The sequence below is a fragment of the Netta rufina genome (genome assembly GCF_964035555.1).
Source record: "Netta rufina genome assembly, chromosome: 8".
Classification (NCBI taxonomy): domain Eukaryota; kingdom Metazoa; phylum Chordata; class Aves; order Anseriformes; family Anatidae; genus Netta; species Netta rufina.
The window spans coordinates 5,389,412-5,405,453 of NC_140131.1; the positions used below are offsets into that span (position 1 = coordinate 5,389,412).

The 16,042-nt window shown below is 43.9% G+C and overlaps 2 protein-coding genes across 3 annotated transcripts; one reads left to right on the forward strand and one right to left on the reverse strand.

Annotated features, from left to right (window-relative positions):
- Positions 1 to 647: 647 nt before the first annotated feature.
- TCEANC2 (transcription elongation factor A N-terminal and central domain containing 2) lies at positions 648 to 5,390 on the reverse strand. Its single transcript, XM_084291111.1, has 4 exons — positions 5,265 to 5,390; positions 4,772 to 4,909; positions 3,499 to 3,692; positions 648 to 1,654 (listed from the first exon to the last, which is right to left on the reverse strand). Exons 1-4 carry the CDS (start codon positions 5,368 to 5,370, stop codon positions 1,466 to 1,468), a joined length of 627 nt encoding a protein of 208 aa, XP_084147237.1. The 5' UTR covers positions 5,371 to 5,390; the 3' UTR covers positions 648 to 1,465.
- Positions 5,391 to 5,558: 168 nt separating this feature from the next.
- TMEM59 (transmembrane protein 59) lies at positions 5,559 to 15,243 on the forward strand. Of its 2 annotated transcripts, none has more exons than XM_084290740.1 (8): positions 5,559 to 5,744; positions 7,902 to 8,007; positions 10,045 to 10,139; positions 10,337 to 10,489; positions 10,763 to 10,847; positions 11,187 to 11,271; positions 12,057 to 12,165; positions 12,884 to 15,243. In XM_084290740.1, exons 1-8 carry the CDS (start codon positions 5,580 to 5,582, stop codon positions 13,037 to 13,039), a joined length of 954 nt encoding a protein of 317 aa, XP_084146866.1. In that variant the 5' UTR covers positions 5,559 to 5,579; the 3' UTR covers positions 13,040 to 15,243. The 2 variants fall into 2 exon arrangements, with proteins under 2 accessions (XP_084146866.1, XP_084146867.1); XM_084290741.1 differs by having other exon boundaries at positions 11,190 to 11,271.
- Positions 15,244 to 16,042: the final 799 nt, after the last annotated feature.

Sequence of the window (16,042 nt, forward strand, 5' to 3'; positions counted from 1 at the left end):
CAGAGCTCTGGTTTTGAGAAAACCCAGCTGAGGATACCTTAGCAGCACACACAACAGAAATGCTCTTGCACTGGCCCAAGCAAACAAAACAGGGTTTAGATCTTATTAAGAGAACCTGCAATTACATAATAAATTTTACAGAGTTCAACGTTTAAGGTAAGTTAGCTTTTGTTAGTGTTCAGGGAAGAAAAAAGTATTTAGCAGAGCCACTTACTGACCCCCAGTCCTGTTTAGGATGATGTGAACACAGACTGATGGGCAGTTTTCCCACTGCATTATCTGTCCTTAAGTGACTCTTGAGATCAGAGTGCTGACCGTGACAGATCAAAGCACACTCCCTTATGCTATACTAGACTTCTCGCCCCTGTTAACTCGGAAAATGGTTTGTGGCCAGTCCCTTGTACCAGCACAGAGAACAGAGAGCGCTTTATTGCCTACCAGCAGAGAAAGACTGTGCCTGTCACAGCCTTAATAATAGCACACAGAGAACAAGATGACTTGTGGCACTAAAGAAACCAGAGTAAGTACGAAAGGCAAGATTTTCAGTTTTTAATAACCAGAAGCAATTCATACAATAGTTTGCTGCTTAAATTTGTTTACACAATCATTCTGAAACACGTTCTTTTTGGAGGAAAAAAGCCTTCACATGGAATATTTTCCTTACAACCTAAATACAATTTAGAAAATTAATTTCATTTTATTTTCTTGTTACACTAAAAACAAGCACCAGATTTTAATCATGGGGGAGGTATGGAAGTCTGAGTGAGTTGCTCATTATGCAGAGGTATTAGATAGCACCTATACCCCAGGGCATTTTGGTTTCTACCCCAGGGTTTCAGAAAATGCCCACCATCGCAGGCTGACTGAGCCTATGGAAGGATAGATAGAGAACTACTGAAACCCATTTTGTATCCCACTGTGGAATGCAGGGGAGGTCACTTGGCTTGGGTAAACAGGTAGCTCTTGCCACATTCAGGGTCCAGGTACAGCAGGCTTGGCTGATTTATGGTTAACCAGGATTTGTGGTTATCCTCTAGGAATCCCCTCCCATGGAACAATCGCCCTGAATTCCCACTATTTCCTATCAGCCCAGCACAAAGCTGTTAAATGTTATTCAAATAATTACACCTGAAGACCCATCTCAGGGATGGAGCCAAACTGAGGCATGACAAACTGACAGACATAACAAACAGGTGAGTCTGCACGGATGGCTTTTTAGCAGGAAAATATACAGCGGAGTAGAAGAAAATCTTTGAGCAACAACCCTACGCAGACTTCCACCAACTCGGATTTACAGCACCACTTTCATCATTAGTAGTTCTTGCCTTCAGCAGCCCTGCTAATAGAGCGGTGCCAAGTGAGTCACACTGTCAGCACTTCTGCACGCCCCTTACGACAGAAAGGGTTCCCAGTTCCACGGAGATGCAGGCACATGAAGTTCTCGTTCAGCAGCAGGCACGACACCTCACTTTTTATGGCTCTGTACAAACGCGGGGACAGTGAGCGTGCCAGTCTTGACTTCTGCTCGGATTTCAGGTTTGTGCTTTAATGAGAAGACAAGAGCTCGCACCGTTCTGCGATACGGCGTGCTAATGAGACGGGAAGAGAGATGAAAAGCTTCTCGCTCAATATTTTCAGCCAGTGGGTGATCAATCTGAAAACAGCAAAGTATAAAATTAGATCTCTCCATTTAATAAGGAGACCGACTGATTGAAATTGGAGTTTGGTGTTTTTCAGTGCTTCTTCGTTAATCAGCATAGATTCGAGGAAATCTACTTCTCATCACAAGTGCAACAGGAAGAACAATTTAATTCCACCCTAGCAATTAAGGAACACAGCAACACGGTCAGTAGCAGGGAACATATTCACATCTCCAGCTGGGTGGCAGCGCTTTGCCATCACGACAGGAAACTAATCTGCAGCTAGCTTTGGGTATCCAGTTGAACTACAGCTGTAAGCTCCGCTGTACTGTCTCCACTATGATCACTTTTTGATCTCGCTGATATAAGGCACCTTGGATACTATTTTAAACCCGATTCCAACAGCAACTCTAAGACACGCCAAACACTTGGCAACTCTGCCTGGTGCTATAAAGGGAAATGTGGGCTCTGTGTGTGTGTGGAAGGAGGTATAATTAAGAACGCAGAAAGGGATTTACTAAATGTTAATTACGTAGTTATTGCTTCAACATGTGCCAAAACCTGTAATTTAGCACAGCTTAGAAAAAAATCCCCTGCCCATCAAGAAATTGTTTTAATTTCACTTCTGCCTTTTGTTACAGGGAATCTCCCATGCTTCACATACAGGAGATTCCCACATGCCAGCCAGTATTCCTCCAAGTCCTTTCCCAACACTTTTACTCTCTTTTTGCTACCCATCATTAAATTGTCCCTCTGCCAGTCTGCGCTAGAAGTTCAGCTGAATCCATTCAGCCCCCACTCTCCCTCTTCATCAATCTCTCAGGTGTCCCTGCTTTCCATTTGCTGGACCTCTGTGGCTCCCTGTCCTATCTGTGCTGTTCATCATGCTGATATAAGCTCCCTCTGCAGACACAGTGGTAGCTGCAAGCCAGAAGGGCAGCTTTCCTCATCATAATTTCAGGTGAGTCCTGTTCTGAGGTGATTCTGCCTTGTCCTGCCTTACACAACACTACTTGTTTGAGGGTGATATCACAGCCTTCATGTCCCACAGGCTCAAACTTTACCAGCAGCCTTATTGCTGTGCACAGAGCTGCCTTCCACAAATTAAGCTTGACCCATCAGCCCAGCAAAAGGGAACTAACTCCCCATAAAATCATTCTGAGGCATTCCCACAAAAAGTCATTCTTTTGTCCTGCCTCAGTCCAGGTGAATGGGAAGTTGGAGAGGTTCTCATAGAAGCAAACACACAGCTTTGCAACTCGAGTGCTTATCACTTTTCTTGCCATCTAAAGGATAACTAATGAATAAATTAAAAGGATAATTATTATAGAGTTTCATAGACTAGTCATTAAGCCTTACAGTAAAATCCTGTTCGTTTACTTAAAGATACCAGAGGGATCTGGTATTTATCGCCACTTTATATATTGTCAACCTTGCCTCTGTGTTTTCGCAACAGATGTCAATTTACAAATGCTTAATTACTTAAATATGAAACACCCAGAAGGTCCCAGTGTTGTTTTAACTGCTGATAAGTAACAGTGAAAACTTTGTTCTGCTAACTTCTTGTACAGCCCGGCTGCAGGAGATACGCAGCTATTCTGTTGGCTGGTTACGTAAATGTGCAATATACACCTCGCGTACAATTAGCGCATTTACTTGGTTAATAATAATAATTACAATAAAATCTACCTTTAAAACAAAGACACTGATAAATGGGGACATGGGGAGAATCACTAAATACAAGAACTCTTGTCCCCACTCTGCCAGCAGGACCAGCTTTATAGAAACTATGACTGAAAAAGGCTTGTCCAGCTTGTTCCTACAAGGAATTATCCTCTGAGCCAAAGATTAATGCTACCTCAAGATCCAGGGCTTCACAAAGCAGCTTCCGTGCGTTCTTTCTGAAAGCCTCAGTCTTGGGATCACTCCTGACTTCTATGGAGGGCCTGTTTGAATGGTTTTTGATGAAAGTTCGCCACTGCATGTAAACATCTTTGGCAAGGCTGGCCACGTCGTGATCTGAATGTTTGCGCATCTTATTCACGGTGTGACCTGGAAAACAGCAACAGCTCCTTCAGCTTCGGTAGGGGGACCAAATACACCAGACACCAGCCAAGCTGGTGCTCAAACAGCCAAACATTTTTAATTCAGGCAGCGTCAGCGAAACAAGCAAATCATTGACGCAAAGTTAAATATAAAATTACTAGGAATGAAGACTGAAGTTCTCACTCATTGACTCCTGCAAGTGATTTTGCCTGAGCAATTAGCAAGGAACTGAGTTATACAGCTGAAAATTACTTCCTCACATCACCAAGGTGTGAAGAGACACTTACATATTACTGAAATTTTCTACACAGATAGTGGATCTGGTGAAAGTGTTTAAAATTGGCCAACAAAGAGTACTTTTTTTTCTTTTAACTGAAATTGCCTTTAAGGAAGATGTTGCTGGTGATGGCTATAGTGTTTTAACACACAAACATCACAGTGACACAAACAGAATCTTTCCAATCGACACAGGCTTGGCAGTGCAAAGACACTTTCCTTTGAGAGACAAAAGGGATCTTTTTCCAGCGTGGTATCTCTCTGACCAGTAGCGCCGTTGGCCAGAAGATGTCACTGTTAGGCTTCTGTGGATCTTGCAGCAGCTCCTCTATTCAGAAAGCCCCCACTTGCCTTAGAAAAGGAGATGCTATCTGTGCCTTTCCCCTTGTTTCTGAGTTGTCGTTTGCCACGTTTGGTTCATTCAGGCTCTTCCTGAGACCTTTTCAGTGCCTGCCTGAACGTGCTGGGCTGCAAGAACCACAGAAGCCTAACAGTGGCATCTTCTCACTGGCAAAAAGAAAAAGGCCAGCATGACCGTCCGTCACTCCTGGACATTCTGTGCCACGTACGATCTGCACAGGCAGGAAAGGCACGGACCACACGGTCTAACATCATCCCTTCCCCAAGTCCCACAGAAAGCAGCCAGGCACAGGCCTGTGCTCTGTGTGATGCTGCCCTTCTGCTGGGGATTTCTCAGAGAGAGGATACAGTAAAGCATCCTCTTATCTTTAAAAAGCTTGGGGGATGGTCTCTTTTGCACCGACAAGCCGAGCAGACACAACAAGCAGGTGAGATCAGAGCAGATGTACCTATTTTTGTTGAAAGCAACACTTCCTTGGAAGGTATTTTCTTCTTCAGCTCCTCCAAAGCCTCGATCAGGTTCTCCTTCGGCTGCCCAGGAAGCTCCAGCATAGACTTCCACCGCTTTATGTCCTCCACGACCACAACTCTCTGAAAACGAGAAAAGCATTTAGGAAGGCGGAATGGTCTTGTGATAATTAAGGACCCCAACTAACGGGGTTGCAATACGTGAATTACTGATTACGGCATGCAGCGGGGCAGGGGACACAGCACAGAGCTGCTCAGGGCAGACAGAAGGGGCAAGATGTGTGATCTTGTTGTGTCAAATATAAGGGAAAATGGTGCAAAACAGCCGCTAGAAAGGAAAATTTTGGAATTTAGGGACACTTCACCACGAGTATCTCAACAGCACAAGGGTTTGGAGGCGTGCTTGCCGCCGTGGGGGCCGCAGGACCCCCCCCACCCCCCCCAGTCCCCTGAGGGGCCGCGACCCGCCGGGACCTGCCCTGAGGGCCTCGATCGGGGCCTGCCGCAGGGCCGGGGGCTGGGGCCGGGCGCTGCGGGGGCGCTGCGGGGAGCGGGCCCGCCGCACCACGAAGCGCTCCATGCCGCCGCCGAGCTGCCCTCCCGGAAGCGGCCGTGTAGTTCCGCCGGGCGCCAAGCCCCCTTAAGGCATATGGGGCCGAGCCGCGGAGAGGACTACATCTCCCAGCAGGCTGCGCGAGGAGGAGAGGGCGAGAGGAGGGGGTAATCTCGCGAGAGGGCCGCGGGGCGGTCCCGTCAGCGGGGTGGTGAGGGAGGAGGAGGAGGAGGAAGATGGCGGCGCTGCCCCTCGGGCTGCTGCTGCTGCTGCTGGCCGCCGCCCGCCAGGCCCGGGCCGTGCCCGCCGCCTCCTCCGAGGCTTTCGACTCCGTGCTGGGCAACACGGCGTCCTGCCACCGCGCCTGCCAGCTCACCTACTCCCTGCACACCTACCCCAAGGTACGGGCGGGCCCCGCCGTGCGGTGGCTGCGAGGTGTGGGGAGGCCGCGGGGCGCCGCCTCAGGGGGCGGCGGGGCCGTGGTGCCGGTGGAGGGGGTGTGTAGGGGCGGGCAGGGGGCTCGGCCTCGTCGCGGTGTGTTCCCGCTGTAGGTGCGTCAGGTAGGGCCTTGTGAAATCAGAACTATGTGGCAAAGTAAGTGCAGAAGGAAATGAGGTGATGAAAATCATTATATTCGGTTGTTTTGCATCTAGCACGAACAGAATTTGTATGCAGGCAGCACATGTCCGCAATGTGACTTTTTTTCTTACAAGCCAGGACACGAAAAAATACTTCTTTCAGATTCTGCATTCCCCAGTTGTGGGGAGAGGTCCCTCCTCCTGTTCCCAAAGAGGCAGCTGTCATTTGGCGTAGGGTGCTGCTTCGTTTGGCTACAGCAGTACCCAGGACCCCAACCAGGATGCCAGGGTGACTCTCACATTTTGAAGGATGAAGCATAAAAGGTGGCCAGGGAGTAGCCTGGCAGGACCTTCATCCTGTTGTGTTTCGTTTGCACAGGGTTTCTCCCGCCTCATGATGAGACAGTGGAACAATATTTAGAGAATACAGCTGCCTGCTGCAGAGTTCACTGTTGGTTCAAAGGTTTGTGCAGCTCAGAACCACTGCTGTGAACGTGGAAAAGCTGTCACCGTGACCTCATCTCCCCTGTTTTGTTTTTTCACTGGCAGTATATCGCCTTATCAGCTGCAGCTCTGTAGCAGTCTGAGCTCTGGATGAGGGGCGTTCTTACGTTGGCTTTGAGATTTCACTTGAGGGCAGCAGACAAGCGAAAGTAGTGACAATGTTAGGTAACAGGGCTCTGTTCACTTTCACATGAAACTAAAATCAGTTTTTTTCACACAGCAGCTGGTGCTGGTATCTCCACAGAGGGAAGTAGCAGGGCGTTGTGTGCCGTACAGGTAGCATTAGATCTGTACGTGACATATGCTTTGGTGCCTCCATGCAATCATAGGGAGGAGAAGGAACTAATCTGGGAAATTAGGCCTAAGCGTTATCCTAAAATATTTCCAATTAGTCCTTGTTCTATTTGTCACAAAGCTATCAGTAGAGTAGAAGGAAATTGGTTGCGTTAACATTGGAGAATAATAGTCAATTTTCACTAAGACTTTTTGTGGAGGACTGCCACAGAATGTTTTTAAAGTTATCTTTGGTTGGGTATCAATTTACAGAATGTGGTTTTGGCACCAGTGTGACTGTTTGAGCCACCCTGCCTGTGCTGTCAGAATTGAGTTTTGTTCTGTGGTCCGTTTTCGACTTTTCTGCCTCTAAAGCACCTGAACTTGTGCTCTCAAACAATGGCCAGTTCGTTTACAGTGGGTTATGCAGCAAGGTGTGGTCTGTTTGTTTTCGTTAGGTTAATTCAGAGTCTGTTCACCACCTGCAAAGCAGCTGGGAGCAATCATGTGAGTGGCTGCGTAGTTAAGAGTTGAGATGGGTCCGATTCCTGATCAGAAGTCGGAGCACTCAGGCAGAGGAGGCTGGCTGTAACCCTGCAACGGGGAGAGCATCGCCTGTGGGAAGTGCACGTAGGTAGCTAGCCATGGCATTGCTACCGAAGGCAGCCAGAAGTTCATGTTTTATTTCAACAAATCAAAACAAAGTTGTACTTCTAACTAGTCTGGTGGATATATTGTAACACGCTGACAAAAAGTCGTTTTTTTGTCCTCACCTGTTGGGTTCTGTGCTGAAGTTGCACGATGGAGGACTGTGCTTGTTCCGTGGTTGAATGTCAGTAAATCTTCTACAGCACTGTCTTTATTTTTAAAGCCAACACTTTGTCGAAAATGCAGCGTAACTTTGCTGTGAGTTGTAGGACTGGCATTGCAAAATGGGATTTGCTGTTCCAGGTCTGGCTTACCACAGAGCAGAGAGCTCTGTCTGAAGTAAATCAATGGCTGTGTTACAGCCTTAAAGAGCTGTAGCTTGGTTTTATTTCAGGTCATCCAGACCGCCAGCTTAGCTGGCCTCTAGGTCCAGTGAAGGGAGGAAGGATGGTGTTCTGGTGTGGGGCTTTTTATAGCACCTCTAAAAAACATATTTTTTTCACGTTTTTTACTTGAATGGAGGCATGCAATCTTCTCTTGTGCCTTCCTTCCCAGGAAGAGGAGCTGTATGCGTGCCAGCGAGGCTGCAGACTCTTCTCCATTTGCCAGTTTGTGGATGATGGCATCGATCTGAATCGAACCAAACTGGAATGCGATTCAGGTAGGAATTTGGTGCTCCTTTAACATCCCATAGCGTGGAGATGCATGGAGGGAAGAGCAGAATCAGCATTAAATTGGTGGGATTATTTCAGTTGCTTCTTGTTTTGTTTAACAACTTCTTGAAGGTTACGTATAGGACATGAGAAGATCTTCTTGGAGGGTTGTATGTTCTCATCAACTTTCCTTCTTCTGTGATCCGTAATGTTACCATTTTCCTGAATTTCTTAAATTTAATCAGTTGTAAATAAGTTACAAATACTTAAATTCACTTTAATTTTTTTTGTCACGGAAAGCAAAAAATGGCTGGAAAAAGAATCCAGTCAATACTTTTCCTTTTCTAATTCCGTGCAACATCAGGCCCGTGTACAATTCCTAACAAATTTGTTTGTGAAAGTGAATTGTTCAGTCAGAGTAAGAACACAGATTGTAACGTACTGTCTGCTTTATAAAGGGTGGTCTGGGCTAACCCCTCAGGAACAGGTATGTTTTGTTTGAAATAGACCGTTAAATGCTTCTGACTAATTGTCTCAGATCCATGTCAGAGCAAAAATCTTATAGTGAAGATAAAATATGTGTTCTACGGCCCAAAAAGTATTATTTTGGTGTAGAACTTATCCAGTAAGGCAGCTGATGAACAGTTTTACTCAGAGATTAGGTGGGACATAACCACCCAGAGCAGGAATGCTTGTAAGTAGGTCCCCTTTATATTTCAAATATAATTAAGCACCGAGTCAGTGCTCAAAGGAGGCTTTTGTCTTCTCGGGAGCTCATAAAAATCAGAGGGCTAGTGGCTGTCTCAGGGAGCTGATAGAAGGTCTGCAAGTAGAAAGCTTGACATGCAAAGATGTTAATGTGATACAAAACTGTATTAAATACTCCAGAAATGGGCTAATGCTCGAGTCTGTCATAGACTGTGCATAGCTGTGATACAGCATGTCAATCTAGTTGTCAAACCATACAAGAAAGAGTGCCATAAAAAGGGTGATGTAGCAATAAAGCACATGTAGAGGTAATTGAACAGTTGCTTACTTTGAATTAACTCTCCTTCCTGAGGCTGTTGTCTTTTGCTGGCTTATGTTCTGTAATCTGTTACTCTGGTTGGTACCCTGACTAATTATTCTGTGCTTGGCAAGATGCATCTTGGCTGAGCTGCTCAATTCTGTCTTCTGATGTCTCTACGTCTACTAGTTTGGTGGCACTTTTGCCATGGAATTGCTGTTCAGGTGCTGTGAGCTGTGCTCCAACATTTCACTGCTGAGCCTGTGTTTATTGCTGGCGTTCTGGCCTTTGGTGGTGCGTTTGTCACTGTGGGGAAATTTGGAAAGCTACTGTCCGTGTTGTGTTTGAGGCTTTAGTTCAAGCAGTGCTGCGATTAGTCCATCTCAGCTCTAGTATTCTGGGAAAGAGCTAAGCTCATAGGTTGTCTGACTGGCTTCTCTGTGTGTAAATGGGAATAATTTCAGGGTTTTTTGGTCTTCATGATCTCTAGTGAACAACTGCTAGAAGATACCTATAAAATGAAGAACTGGCTTCATTTTTTGTTTTTTAAAAAAAGTAATATTTTCAACGCAGTTTTCAAAGGAGAATGCTCCTTCAGTTTTCTTGTGATACCTGGACTTCTGCTGTTACCTCTAAGGGATTTAGTCAGCCTAAGCTTCCTCTGTCCTTCCACGATTCCACCTCTGTTCACTGAGGTTAAAATACATATATTTATTTGACATGGCCTGTACATGAAAAAATGCAGTGTCAGGAGGAGGATCAATGAAAAGTTGCAACCCTGTGTTTATCTTTAACGTTTCTGATCAGTTGCTCTGACTGCATTCAGTTTCCAAAACGTGATCTGTAAGCTCTGATTCCACAACCTTCGTTAGACCTCACAGCAAACGCTAACCATGGAATGATTGCCACATCTTTCCCTACAGATAGGATTGTCAGTCTTTTAACTGCTGCTTTGTTTCTGATCCAACTTATGCTGAAAATGTTTTCTTAACTAAAATGCAGAATTTATCTTCTCATTTGGGGAACTTTTTCCTTGCAGCTTGTACTGAGGCATACTCCCAATCTGATGAACAATATGCTTGCCATCTTGGATGCCAGAACCAATTGCCATTTGCTGAGTTAAGGCAAGAGCAAGTAAGTAGATGACATGTTTTTCAAATACCACCTACTTGTTTTCTGTTCAGCATGTCTTCTCTGCTTTAAACTTCTTCAAACGGAAGACAAATCTTCCTAAGGACTGAAATAAAGACAAGGGGTGTGGGGTGAGCGTGAATATGACTTCTGGCCTTTTCATATAAAAACAAACGGAAAACCGGCTAATATATTTGCAGTTAATGTCCCTGATGCCAAGAATTCATCTCCTCTTTCCTCTGACACTGGTGAGATCGTTCTGGAGTGACATGATGGATTCAGCTCAGAGCTTCATAACATCCTCATGGACTTTCTACCTTCAAGCAGATGATGGCAAAATTGTCATATTCCAGGTGCTTGTCTTTTTTTCATTAGGATTAAGGTGTCCTAGCTACTAAAAATATAATTCTGCTCCTTCTAGTCTCAGAAAAAAAAATGGAGCACTGTCAGAAGTGTTTTAGTTTTCAATAGTATGTTGCTGCCTTTAGCACTGGTATAAGGAAAAAAAAAAATCTGTGAATGGTGTATGTCTTAAGGTTAACTTCCCTGATAATTTTGAAAATGTGTATGATCAAGATCAATGGGAGATTGCTAGCAGGATCTCCTAACCCCTTATTTTGTTTTAGTCAAAGCCAGAAGTACAGTATGTTCCACAGCTCGAACAGGAAACTGGAGACACGAGAGGATCCTTATCACTGAGTAAAACAGCCGGTAAGTTGTTCTTTGTGATTTGGAAGAGCAAATGCAAATGTTCCGTGTCATGGAAGGGAGAGAGAGGGGGGGAGAGAGAGAGAGAGAAACAGGAAGAAATTGCAGGTGGCACATGAAAGCGAATTTTTAGAAAGCTAAAGTATAATTGGGACGTATACTTCTCTATGCACACTTAGCAAAGCCTGTGGTAGAAACCAGCCTCTGCTGGAAATAGAAACATGCAAGCCAGGGCCATTTTAAAAGCTTCCTTTTATGTTCTCTGCACTGACAAACTGTATAAAGTTTGGGGCTTCTACTTCTGTTGCTTTTCTGACAGCTGTTTCTGCTGATCTGTTTCAGCAGACCTACGCCCAGGAAGTTCGCAGATGTACCGAGGGCTTTTTGAAGAGCACGGAAGCGACAGCCTGTTCAAGTGTCTTTCCATGTACGTCTGTCATGTACTGTACCCCGTACGGAGCGTAGCGGTGGCTCCTACCTGTGCGTGGTGGCACTGCTGCAGTGTGTCAGTGCTGCAAGTTTTAGCTTCAGGATGCACAGCAGTTAAATCTGTGTGTCTGACTTTCTGTTATCGCTGCCTTCTGTGCTAGCCCAATGTTATTTGTGAGCAAGTCTGCCAACTTTGATCCTCTTTCGCATTTCAGTTGGCCAGAATGTTGATAATTCCTACGCTTTGAGTGTGGAACATAATGCTGACTGTTTCCTAAACTTATTTTTTATGAGTTCTTCTGCAAACTGTTTAATCGATTCTGTGTTTTGCCTGTTCTTTACTTCTGATAATGTTTTAGGGCAAAGCACTTTTATCTTGTTTTGGGATTTTCTGATATGGAAGACATTGTTGTGTCTCGTGTCTAGGCTGAAAATGCCCACTGTATCTTTAAGCTTTGCTGAAGATCAGTGTGTTGGTTCTTTCTTCCCTTACTGATAACTTTTTCCTTTTAAAATTTAGATATGAAGGATCAGTGAACTGTGCCTCTTTTCTTGAAATTGTGAGTGGGAGGATGCTTAGGGCCCAATAAACAGAATCCTACAAGTCCTAGTGTCTTTCAAGTCTAAAATAAGAAAAAAAAGTCTAAATTGTATACTAAGAACTCTAAAGCAGACTAGAAACTAGTGAATCCACAGGACATACAGTCAAAATTGAACAGAACTTTTTAGGTCCATACTTTTGTATTCAATATATCAAGTCTAGTAATGTTCTTTTCATTACAGAAATTCCAGTTGGATTTTAACCACTACACTTGTCCTGTCAGTGTTGGTGCTGCTCTGGATTTGTTGTGCAACAGTAGCTACAGCTGTGGAGCAGTACGTTCCTTCTGAGGTAACCCTACCTTATAATTTAAAATACTTTTGAATTTATTTGTGATATTGCTTTTATGTTACAGCTTTTTACAGGCCAATAAACATTTGTGGGAGAGGGATCAATTTGAAAGTTCATTTTGCAGATGCGGTTAGCAAACAGATTTTGTTGTTTATATGATGATTTTATATCTGAACAATTTTTGCTCACTCCTGTGGCCGATAGGTGCTCTGAGCCTTACTCAGTAGGACCAGGTGCTACGTCTTTGGCTTGTAGCCCTGCCCTCTGAACTTCTAGGTTGCTTTTAACTGGAAAGCAGCCTCTGTTTGTTTCTCTGCTGAGGGTGGGATGGTGCGGGTGGAACCCGGTATGTCTGTCGTTCAGGAGGATCACCAATGAACGCAGAAGTCACTGCAGAGTCTGATCAGAGGGAAACCAACTGAGCTAGTGTGCCTAGTGCCCAGAGAGATTACTGTGCTTCTGAAATAAGCAAGACTCACAGTATTTACAAACTAAAGAGTCTGGTACACAAGCACATCTGCTATTGTTCTGGCGGACCTCATATTTTTATTTGCACTCAAATATAGTTTGTCATGAATTTCAGCTGATGCAGAAAGCCTGGGCTAACCTGTGTTGAAGGGTTACAGCCATCAAAACCAAGACTAGTTGCGTAACAAAATGTGTTTTATTCTCAGTATCAAGAGCCTTTGTCTTAAAGTAGTCTGTTTAAATATTTCAGAAGCTGAGCATCTACGGAGATCTGGAATACATGAATGAACAAAAACTGAGCAGATATCCATCCTCTGCACTTGTTGTGGTTAGATGCAAGACCGAGGAACACGAAGAAGCAGGACCTCTTCCTACAAAAGTTAATCTGGCTCAATCAGCAATTTAAATAAGCCTCCATTGGAATGAACAGACTAATTCTAACAGTGCTAGAAACTCCTGATTGTTTGTGGTGGTTCTTCAGATAAGAAGCTTAGCAGCCAGTCTTTAAATGCAAATAAAGTTACAGAATCAACAAATGTCATGGGATTTTGTTTTCAGGTAGTAGTGAAGATTTCAGACACCTTGACTTTGTTTCCAGACATGATCACTTTCCACTGGTGTTTGCTATGTGTCTTGCTTACCAAAGCTGTAAGCATGCTTTCCATACTTCTGCCACGACACTTTCAAACTTATTTGTGTGTTCTAGGATGTAATGTGTACATTCCGAGTTAGCTTTGTAAAGGTATAAGAAATTTTAAGTGGGCAGGAGATGCCTTTTTAGTGTTGCACTTTCTGTTGTAGTTAAGAGAAAATATTATAAAATTATCTGCTGATTTTTTTTTGTACTTGTTAATGTCCATGCACAAACAACCCTTTCTGCAAAAATAAATATATTTTTTTTTCTACAGTGTGGCAATATCCACGATGGAAAGCATTTGTGAGGTACTGTAGGCCAGGACTCCGTTTGTGAAAGATGGAAACTGCTAAAACGTGTGGACATACCCTTCCCCACACACACCACATGGTCAATTATTTTGTCAAACTTTATCCTTTATGTCTTAAATTGCTTGTAAAGTTAGAGCCTGTGTTTTCTGAAGAAAATCTGCTTTCCACTCTTGATTAACTACTCTAGCCTTGTAACTTCATTTACAGAAACAAGTTGATTCCTGAGAAATGAGAACAGACAAATAAAAATGACTGTATAGAAAACGTTGACTACATAGCTTTTTGCTACGGTTGATTATTGACTACGGTATGCTCAGCACTGTCTGTAGCATTCCTCTCATGGGCAGTGTGACCTGATTTTGCTCTGTGATTCACTAACACAACAACTAACAGTGTCCCTCACGTTTCTAATACGTTTTTGCTGTTCTTTTCTTTGAGATGGCTATCGCTAGCTCCCTTAGTATTCACAGTTTGTGGACATGTGATTTGTTTAAAGGGCTGTTTGTAAGTATTTGGGAACTGGCTAGAAGGCGTGGTCTCCAACTCATATTTTGTTGATTATGCAGAAATCCTGTGCAGGTTTAAAAGCAGAAACAAAATTTCTCCAGGTTCTGAATTTGGTGGAAATGGTTGATATTCTGGAGAATGCAATATATTGTCCCCTTTCTGTTACAAATGGCTCCGTAGCAGTGCCTGATCTGGCTGTGATGCTGGTGGTTGTGTAACTGCAGATGATGTAGCCTTGCAGGGGCCATTAAGCAGGAATGTGCATTGTTGCCTCCACAGTGCTGCTAGAAACCGCAGCCTAGATGCATTTAAGCAGATTTTCTCTCAGTGAGGCTTAAGAGCACTGAGAGGTTTGTTTTAAACAGGCTTGTATCAATGTACAGAAACTGTAAGTTGAAGTCTTAAATCAGTGGTACCTCTTGATGTTAAATTTGTCGTCAGTGAGCAGTGTTGTGGCCCAGAAACTTGGGTGTCACCAGACATCAGCGTGTACCTGTGTGTGGGTGGCGTTATTGCAAAGGCCTCAGACTTGACTGTCGTGGAAATCAGTTGTGTGATGTTTTCAGAACACTGTTAGCTGCGTGACAGCCATGGGAAATCCCTGTCTGCTGTAGTACTTCAGCTGAGCCATGCGTTTCTGCTCACGCAGTGCAAACCTCAGTACACAGCCCTGCTCCAGCACAGAATGGCATTGTTCTGCGTTATCAGATGTGATGTATGTGAACGGGTGTTTGGAAATCTGTTAATACGGGCTCAGTGATTGCCTATATTCTTAGCACTACGTTGTTCTGGATCGCCTTTCCAGAAGAGACTTTAGCAATCCCATTTTTTTGTAACTGAATAAGTAACATGTAGATGGTTGAGTCTGTTACAGTATTTTACTTTCCTGTTACTTGTAGTTGCAGAGCGAGTGTTACAGCTTCAGGAAAACACGGCTATTGGCCTGTTTTAAATGTGTACAGTACGGCCTCTGTTATGTTGACTTGATTTCATGAATGTGAAACTCCTTTCTGTTCCAAAATGTCTGACTTTATTGCTTACATTCCTAGGTTTGAGTTAAACAACTTCTGCTTTTATTTGGCATTGTATCTGCCTATGCATCTACAACAAAGGAAGAAAACTCTACAAATGGATCAAATAAAGTTTTACGTGTTTTGTCTCTTGTTCGCTGTTTAATAACGACACCTCAGCTAAGTAACGTGTGCAGTGAAGCCAATGATTCAGTTAGGTCACAGGAAACTGTGCCTGTAGCAATCTGTCACTTGGCACTGCTGTTTCCAAGGTAAGCCAGAGCCTAAGGAACTTGTTAAGTGCTGTGCTTGTAAGCTCATGTCAAAGCAGCTTTCTTTAGTAAAATTGGATACTGCCTAGGCTGCGATAATTGAACTGTTTCTCAAGATTTCTAGTCTAAGTGGAGTATTTAAGCTATCTTGGCATTTGACTTTGCAAAATGGCTTCTCCTACTTATTTTTTTAAAAAACGTTTAACTTCCTGACATCTTCATTTTCAGAGGCTGCAATTTGGGTTTGATCTCTGCCCAAGACCACTATTTAAGTGAAGGGCCTTAAATTATTGAAATCACAGAAAGAAAGCATTTTATATTCTCTTTAGGCATGCGTTCCATTGAACTTGCACCAGATTTTAAATAGAGTCATCCTGACATCAGGGAGGCATCTCTCAAGTGCGTGTGATTCACCACTGGCAGAAGCAGCCATGGCACTTCTGTGTGGGTGTTAGGGTTTTTGTTTTGGGTGATAGAACTAGCGAAGGTCTCACATCATTCTCAATGTATCCATCTTTATTTCCTTTTCAATACTCTGATCTTGGGCAAGTATTTTGCGCTTCAGAAGGCTTGCTTGTGTGTGTTACCTCATTCTCAAGTCTTTTTTTTTTTCTGGACTGGTGGTCTGATGTGGTGTAACTGATCTGAAACCAACTGCCTCCTTGGTTACAGCTG